Source organism: Manacus candei, unplaced genomic scaffold (assembly GCF_025592945.1).
Source record: "Manacus candei isolate 608988 ecotype Guabito, Panama unplaced genomic scaffold, ASM2559294v1 h1tg000097l, whole genome shotgun sequence".
NCBI classification, from domain to species: Eukaryota; Metazoa; Chordata; class Aves; order Passeriformes; family Pipridae; genus Manacus; species Manacus candei.
In genome coordinates, this window is record NW_026138145.1 from 1,673,526 (window position 1) to 1,682,729 (window position 9,204).

Sequence of the window (9,204 nt, forward strand, 5' to 3'; positions counted from 1 at the left end):
GGCCCTTCAGCGCATGGCGCGTGACGTCACACCCGGGGGCCGCCGCTGGGTGCCCAATGCGCGTGCGCGGTGCTGCGCGGTGCGCGCGAGCCGGGCCGGGCTGGGAGCGGCGCCGCCATGAGCTCCATCGGCACCGGGGTGAGTGCGCCGGGATCGCGCCGGGAGCGCGGGATCGCCGGGATAGCGCGGCTGCACTGCCCGCCGGGACCGGCCCCCGCCGCCCCCGGGGCCGCCCTGCGCCGGGGTGAGGGCGAGGGGGGCGGCCGCGGGGCGCTGCGGGAGGGCTGAGTCACTGCGGCCCGTGAGGCCCCGGGAACCGGCGGCGGGGGCGGGGCGGGGATAAAACACTTATTATACTTCTGTGCATAATATGCGTTTGTGCATTTCAAATGTGTTCCTGCTATCAGGAATTGTAAAATAAACGTGGGCCCGCGGGTAGGCCGGAGAGGGGCTCTTGGTCGGGAGTTGTAGTGAGAGCACAAGGAGTGATGGGTGGAAAGTGGAAGAGGTTGGGTGTCGGAAATTGAATTTAGGTTGGATATTCGGAAGAAATTCTTCCCTGTGATGATGGTAAGGCCCTGGCACAGGTTTGCCCAGAGAAACTGTGGCTGCCCCATCCCTGGAAGTATCCAAGGCCAGGCTGGACAGAGCTTGGAGCAACCCGGGATAGTGGAAGGTGTCCCTGCCCACGGCAGAGGTGGAATGAGGTGGACTTTAAGGTGTCTTCCGACCCAAGCCAGTCTGGGATTCTATGAAATGCGAAGGCGGACAGAAAGTTCCCATAAGTCTGATATATTGTGTAATGCACAGTGATTTCAGACCCGTTCAGCATCTGGATTGATGGGATTTGCAGTGTCACCCAGCACTGATGAAATGGCCTCTCCTGGCTCTTAGGCTCTGTTTTCTCCTGTCTCTGTATGTCCCACCCTGCTCCTGGGAGTGCACAGCCATCTCTGTCAGTGACAGCCCTGCATTTTTAAATAAGTAGACTCGATCTTTAAACACTGGGATATGATGTGTTTGGTTTTTTTCCCTGAGCATTGTGTTTTCTCCTCCAGTACGACCTGTCAGCTTCCACATTTTCTCCAGATGGCAGAGTGTTTCAGGTGGAATATGCTATGAAAGCAGTGGAGAACAGCAGGTAAGATACAAATATCTGCACCTCTCTCTGTTTGCTGGCCTCTTTTAAAGCAGTGTCGTTGGACTACAGAAACATAATGGTGTTGCAGGTAGAATTATGATGTTAAAATTAGTTCTGATCTAAAAGCCCATTTTCTGGATGTGAATCGAGGCACTGAAACATGCTCAGGGCCTCCATGTGTAATAACCTCCTAGGGATTCCTCAAGAAATGGAGGACATCCAAGTTCTGCTAAAGCTACATCAGCTCCTCTGGGAATATCTGTCTTCCCTGGAGTTTGTGCAGAGGAATGTTGTGAAGGGACAATCCCAGTGAGATGAGTGATTGGCAAGGCACAGATGGATCACTCCGGTGTCTGCTCGTAGCCACAGGCTCCAGATAAGGATAAATCACAGAATGGTTTGGGTTGGAAGGGACCTTAAAGATCATCTCATTCCAACCCCTGCCTTGGGCAGGGACACCTTCCACTGTCCCAAGTTGCTCCAAGCCCCGTCCAACCTGGCCTTGAACACTTCCAGGGATGGGGCAGCCACAGCTTCTCTGGGCAACGTGTTCCGATCAACCTGTCCCTTGGTTAGCCAGGTATTTTGTGGTTGCCATGGGTGGTAGTTTATGCCTGATGAGGCACTTTTTGAGGGTTAGAGAAAGAGTTGCCCCATCTCCTAGATCAACAAGGAGAGGGTGAACAGTCCATGAATTTCACTCCAGTGTCACTCAGCAGAGTGTGGCAGTGGCTTGGCTGTTGCTCCAAACAATTCCCCCACTCTATCCAAAAATGTTGGGTTGGGAATTTTTGGCAGCTCCCTCCTTTGTTTGAGAAAATAAAGGTTTGGTGAGTGTTGGCTTCTTTCTCCCCTTGTTGCCCTCACTTCTAAAGTGGAGTTGTAACAACTTTACTTCTGTGGAAATCATGTGATTGTTTGTGGTGTCTTGTTGATTCTCTGTTATTTATTTTCCACTGGGGTTCCCTGTGAGGAACTGACATTTATCTTGTCTTCCAGTACAGCAATTGGGATAAGATGCAAAGATGGTGTTGTCTTTGGAGTAGAAAAACTAGTTCTGTCCAAGCTTTATGAGGAGGGTTCCAATAAACGTCTCTTCAATGTCGACCGACACGTTGGGATGGTAAGGGGCCATTTCATTTTGGGTTTCCATAAATTCCAAGGGACCCCCCCCCCTCAAAATGAGAAATCTATGAATCAGAGAATCAATAATAAGTAGATTAATAAAGTAATGGTAATGTTTCTGTGTGCAAAAAAATGCCAGTGGGTTTTTTACCGTTTTCTGTAATTTATTCTCGATTGCACACAAACATGCATAAATAAAAGCCAGATTTGTAACAGAAGATTGACATATTTTGAGGCTGTCTTAACTTTTTTTGAAATGCTTTTCAGCATTCCAGTTGAATGACACTATAAATACAAGTGTTAAAATGGTACTTTTCTACTCAGTTAACAAATAAGGTGTGTTAAGTGCTGCCTACAGGATTCTCAAACGTGTGGGAATTGCCTGAATTCTTTAAATACCAGTGGCTAATCCATAATAGTGATGACAGGATGATGTCAGGTAGTGGTTACTGTGTGACAGAAATGTGAAACATGTTGGATATACATGATATGAAATATTGATTGGGTTAGTGTAGCCATGGCAAATCATGACACCACTTAACATGAAGATAACTTTGGTTATTGATTTTCCTGGAGAAAAACTGTTCTGTGTTAATATATAACCACATTGACACGTTTTGAACTTGATGGCAGCTGAAGATGAATTTTGAATTCAGTGCTAGTAATTAATTTCAGTGAGAATTAAAGGTGTGTCAGGCCTGGCTGATGAATTCTCCTTGCAGGCAGTGGCAGGGCTGCTGGCAGACGCCCGCTCCTTGGCAGACATCGCCAGGGAAGAGGCCTCCAACTTTAGATCCAACTATGGCTATGATATTCCTCTGAAGGTAAGGAATTCTCAGGTTTTTTGGCTTTTAGTCTCGACACAGAGAATTCAGTGTTATTACTTGAGGTTTGATTCCTGTAAATCAGGGTTTCCAGTGTTTGTTTTCCCTTTTCCCACGCAGCACCTCGCGGACAGAGTGGCCATGTATGTGCACGCCTACACCCTGTACAGTGCTGTCAGACCCTTTGGCTGCAGGTGAGTCTGTCACACACACACACTTTGGAACTGCCTTTTGGTTCACAGTTGCTGGAATTGCCTGTCTAAGGTCTTTTTTTAAACTCAGAATTAGTAACCCATAATTCACCTCATAAAGAGATTCTCCTCTCTGTTCTTGTCCCGTGTGTGTAAAACCTCAGGTGAGGAATTCAGATTCCTGTAGCAGATTGCCAGTTTGTTCCTGGCTTTTAAAGCTGAAGAGTTTGTGCTATTAAGTCTGTGACAGTGGCAAAAGCAGAACTTTCCTCTGCAATCATCCTGGTTTTGTCCTGATACCTAAAGAGCAGGTTACAATTCCTATGTGGCTCTAGTACAAAGGGACTGATAAACAGAGGTCAAGTTACTGGTCAGTAAAATGTTTCTGACAACTTAGTGTCATGAGAACACTCAACAGATGCTCAGTAGAGCATAGCAGGAGTTTTGCCCCAGGAGCAGTGTAGGAAACCCAAGCTGGTGTGGTCTCTGTAGTTCTGGGTGTGTTGGCAGAAGAAATGTTTTTAATTTCTCTTTTCTCCTCTAGTTTCATGCTGGGCTCCTATGACAGTGATGATGGTGCACAACTGTACATGATTGATCCATCAGGAGTTTCATACGTGAGTGTGTCACAAATATTTCCATCTTGGCATAAATTCCCCTTTAAAAAATTCCTAATTAGGAAAACAGTAAGTGTTGGTCCAGAAGGGCTGTTGATTTTTTCTCTTTTTGCCTGGGAAGATCACTGGTGAATCACTGCTTCAAATGACCAGAGCTGGGGTTTGCTCATTTGCATGTCTTGTTAAACACACACTCTGTGTGCTTCCTAGAAGTACAGTCTGAGAAACAAGTTTAAGACTTGTCTCTCAGAATTTTGAAGTTCATTCCAGCTGGCTATATCCAGTGAAAACTCCCATGCACTGCCCCAGACAGGCAAGTATTGTAGTGATACCCCATTTCCTGAGTACTCCAGGTAAGAGAGAGCTGTTCTGCCAACAGCAAGTCAAATCAAAATAGAGATTGTTGTTAATTGTTGTTAGTGCTGCATTTTCAGCTGTGTGTCAGTGGAAGAGACACACTCATACTGTTTGATTTTTTTAAATTTTCTTAAAATAGATCCATACCAGGGCTGTTGAAGGAAACAGAAGTGCTTAATTTTTATGTGCTTACACTTCAAATATGTTTCCACAGTAGGTTGGGTTCAGGTGTGGGTTTTTTTTTGATCTGTAGTTCCTGTAGAACTTCTCTCTTCGAACTAATTCTAGCTTGTTCTTCTATTTACTGTAATAGCAATAAAAAAAATCTGTTATAAAATTTTGAGCAGATAAGTTTCTGTCCAGGAACTACTGGGCACTTCTCTTTTCTATCAACAGAGGTAGCACTTGATTTAGAAATTGGGTTCTACTCAACAATTTGTGGATGTGCCCTGAGAGAACACCACCAGTACTGTGTATTGGCCTCTCACTATGTGAGCAGGGTGGGGTTGTCATATGCTAAGGGACAGTAAGAGCTGTAGGAAATTTAATATTTCATTAATTTGCACATTTTATTTTTTTTCTTTTAGGGTTATTGGGGGTGTGCCATTGGTAAAGCCAGGCAGGCTGCAAAAACAGAGATAGAAAAACTTCAGGTATGGTGTTACAGTTTTGTTGTGCTTTTTCAAGACAAGTATTCCTAGTTTATGATGTTCTCTTTTTGGATGTCTAAAATGTATAAAATACAGGAGAAGCAGGTGGAATATTTTCTGCTACATTTGCCAGTGAGTAAAGTGAGTGAGTGAATACCAAGGTGTAAATAAGCTTTACATTCTGATTGAAAACCATAGGGCAGCATTGTACAGGGTGCTGTACAAACTTTTTTCCCAAAAGTTTTAGATGATCCTTTTGTTTAACAAGTTCAAAAAAGTTGGTCTTGTTATGGACAAACCAGTCTGTGGAGAGCACACTACCAAAAGGTATTGAAGTGTGCCTTAAGCTGATTTTAATTATGTAAGAATCCTGAAGCATTTCCATCTTCCTCTTTTAACATCTGACACGCTTGGAGTTGGAGACAACATGGGAATCCATCTCCTGGTCTGTCTCCTGTACTTTTTCTGTGATACTTTGCTTGCATCTTACCTTGGTGTGCAGAGGGACATCACAGCTGTTCATGGAAAAGTTCAGAGTGTATTTGATCATTATACTTTTAAGAATAGTCTGTTTATGGTGCTGTAGCATCACAGTTGAAAAATTACAGGAAAATTAGAACATTCTTAGACTGAATTCAGTCAGTTTTGAATCTGGTCAGATGCTTGAATAGCAAATTAAAAGTAAGAAGGCTGCATGATCATCTGATTCTGATACTGAAATTGTGGCATCTGGGAAATCCTAATTTAAATTTCCATGTGTGCACACTGGCAGAAAGACAGTGATATGTTGGGTAACATACAATGTACTCCAAAAAAATTAATTTCTACCCAAGAAGTTCAATTTTCTGTGCAGTGCTGAGATTTTCAAAAACTTCTGCTTTATTGACTGACATAGTTAATAATGTGAATTGCTGGAACTCTAGACTGGGCAGGTTTCCAGGTCAGAGCTAATTTTGACAAGATGAATTTGGTAAAGCTGAGATGGGGAAAAGACAGAAGTACAAAAGCTTTTGTGGGGTGATCCAGCCTGGAGCAGCCTGTCAGCTCGGATTGGTCCCTGGGGAAGGGATGACTCCAGGTGGACAGAGGCAAGCAGGGAGTCAAAACTCTAAACCTGCCTTACAGGTACCAGAGAGCAGATCCTGTATCTGTCTGGGAGGGACACAGCATGTGAAACCCTTGTGTAGCTGAGGGTACAACAAGAAAACCCTGCATTCATCTCATCTCTTGCATTTTATGGAATGTCTGTAATCTTCAGCTGTGGCAAAACTTGGAGTTGTGTGGACACTGCTTGAATCTCTTGATCTGCAGCTCTGATGCTACATACATCTTTTTGATACATGGATCATCATTAACTTCCATGATAAAAGTGTTACAGTGTTTTTACCTTTAGTGTCTGCAGTGGGATGGGAAAAGGATGATGACAAAATTTAAATTCAGTTTTCTCTCTTGTAAATACACATGACAGTGGCAGACCTTTGGGGTTTCCTATTTGACTGGTACCTTTATATGCATCAATACACCCAGTAATGTAAATGCTTGTGTGACACAAGTGACATCTCTGCACAGCAGCCAGTGCTGTGTTATGGATTGAGTGTCACAAATTCAAAGCCTGGGGCAAAGGGTCTCTGTCTGTTAGGGAAGTTCTCCAGCTGGGACTGTGAGGGCACATCTGTCTAAAGAGGCACAGGCACTTCTTCTCTGGCTTCTGAGGGTGTGAGCTTGACTCCAGAAAGGGCTGTGACAACTCAGCATGAACCAAGGGCTGTTGTAATCTTAATTCCTTCACCAGTGTCTCAAAACTGGCTTCCCTACTACAGGTTTGAAAACATTTTGGGAATCCTAAGAGATGGTAAACTGTACTAATGAAATATAGCAGAATATATTACTGCTTCATAGTCCAGAAGAGTTGACTGGCAAGAGATTTGACCTACAAAACATAAGTTTATTATGCCATGGAAATTTGCACCAGACTTTATTTTAATTAACTGTGAAACTGTCCAAAGACTGTGATATAACTGAGAAAATATAAAATGAGTTGCTGATACCTTGCTCAGGCAGGCAGTTGATTGCTAAACAATATTATCCTCTTGGAGCATTAATTAAAAGTCAAAATTGCTTGCACAGAATGTTGGTAAGACCAAAAGTATTACTCTAATACCGAGAAGGAATATGAATATTACATGTGAAAATATCAGTTGATCATAAAGCATCCAACCAGAAGTGAAGCTTTTAGGATGCCAAGGTCACCTGTGTAGCTTCTAAGCTTCCAGCTGATGAGTGCTTTAAAGTGGGGAAGTCTCCAAGTAATGGTTTTTTTCATAGATTCCTTCAGCTGTAGACTTTCTCACTGAGAGAATGACTTGCACAGACAGGCTGAAAATCCACTGTAGGGAATAAATGTGGTCCTAGTCTTTACTTTCTGTTACTTTCTAATGAGCACTAAGCTCATTAGACACATTCACAGCCACTGTTCTGGCCTCGTGGAAGTGGAAAACATTATATTCTCTTATCCTGTGTGGGTTTTTTGTCCACAGATGAAAGAAATGACCTGCCGTGATGTTGTTAAAGAGGTGGCAAAAATGTAAGTGTCCAACCTGACAAAAACCCATCCTGGTGAGCCTGCTGTGGTTTCAAACTGAAGCAAATTGTCACAAAAAACAGTCACAAATTTAATAATCTGCAGCTGCAAAACTGCAATTTCCAGCATTTTCTGGCTCTTGCTTAGGTTATAAAGCAGTGACTATGCTTCTCTCACTGGTGTTGCAGCACGTGAGGGGATTTTGGAGTTTGTGTTTGAGGCTGTCCCAGCAGCAGCTGGAGGAAGGAATTTGTGGGATCTCTCTTCTTACAACCTTGCCAGGGCCTCAGAGCAGGTCTAGAATGGCACAAATTAGACATGGAATTTCAAATCATGGAAATACTTCTGTCCTTTAACTCTGCCTCAGCTCAGAACTCACTTTAGTCTTTATATTTGTTTCACAGTACTTTTATTAGACTTTAATTTGAAGTACTTAGTGTGGTGCTGCAGGTATCCTTCCTTCCTCCAGTACCTCCAAGTATTTATCTGTGTTGGCTAGAAAGAACCTGGAGTAAGATTTACAGGGAAAGGCAGGACACTCCAGGCTTTGTTATAACTCATGTGGCAGAAGGCAGTGATGATGCAGCCTTGGTTCTGCAGTATTTAAATCTTAATGTTTGTTCCAGTCAGGGCAACTTGAACATGTCAACCTGCATCTTAGCTGTATTGATTTAAGGTATTAGACTGGCAGTTAAGCCTGGAAAAAAGAGAAAAGCACAGGGGGAACTTGTATTACTCATAAGAATACTTCAACAGAAGAAGTATATTTAAGGATATAATAAAAGTATATTTAGCCTGTTGATCAGTCTGTTCTAACCTGTATTTTGTCTGTTCCTTCCAGAATCTACATAGTTCATGATGAAGTAAAGGATAAAGCTTTTGAGCTGGAACTCAGCTGGGTTGGAGAAAGTAATGCATTTCTACTATTTCTAAACACTCTAGAAAATATATATCTTTTTATAACTCAAGTAAAACATTGCTTCTTAAATTTGCTCTTTATGTCAAGGTCATTGTGTGAATTGTACATAACATGCACTCTTTTTATTGGCAGTAACCAATGGAAAACATGAAATTGTTCCCAAAGACATCAGGGAAGAAGCAGAAAAATATGCCAAGGTAAGGTCTGACTTTGTTGTCTCAGTGCTTCACTTGACAAGTTGTTGTGAGGACTGGAAAATGTATCATTCCAACACACCTCAGTTCAGTGGGAGCTGGTGCTATTCAGGGGGACAGTACTGAAGGTTACAGTGTAATCCAGGGGTAGTTCTTGCTTTCAGAACCTACAGTTCAGAAGCTTGCACTGCTGGTGTCGTTCTCCTTCAAAAGTAAATGTGTTGTTGGGAGCTGAACTGCTCAATACAAGACTTTGGACAGTGAGAGGGTTGTGAAGCTGCAGCAAAACTCATTGTACTTATCATAGGCTGAATTATGAAATAACTGTTAAACTATGTTTTAATTACACTTTTTTTTTGAAACAGGAATCTTTGAAAGAGGAAGATGAATCAGATGATGACAATATGTAACACATTGTTACTCCAAAATAAGTTCAACTTTTCTTATCTTAGACCATGCTTGTTTATGATGCATTAAGCATGGGATGATGGTATGTACTTGTTGGAAAAAACTGAGTGACCAACTTGCACTAATAAATTTTCCATTTTACTGTCTGTGAGCTTTTATTTCAAAAAAGTATAGGCCAGAAACTGTACCTAAACAGA

General features: G+C 42.7%; 1 protein-coding gene across 1 annotated transcript; it reads left to right on the plus strand.

Moving 5' to 3' along the window:
• The first annotated feature begins 23 nt into the window (after positions 1 to 23).
• Positions 24 to 9,153, plus strand: PSMA3 (proteasome 20S subunit alpha 3). The gene is made up of 11 exons (XM_051768837.1): positions 24 to 138; positions 1,059 to 1,141; positions 2,141 to 2,264; positions 2,989 to 3,090; positions 3,211 to 3,284; positions 3,826 to 3,898; positions 4,843 to 4,908; positions 7,443 to 7,489; positions 8,328 to 8,395; positions 8,538 to 8,602; positions 8,965 to 9,153. Exons 1-11 carry the CDS (start codon positions 118 to 120, stop codon positions 9,007 to 9,009), a joined length of 768 nt encoding a protein of 255 aa, XP_051624797.1. The 5' UTR covers positions 24 to 117; the 3' UTR covers positions 9,010 to 9,153.
• Positions 9,154 to 9,204: the final 51 nt, after the last annotated feature.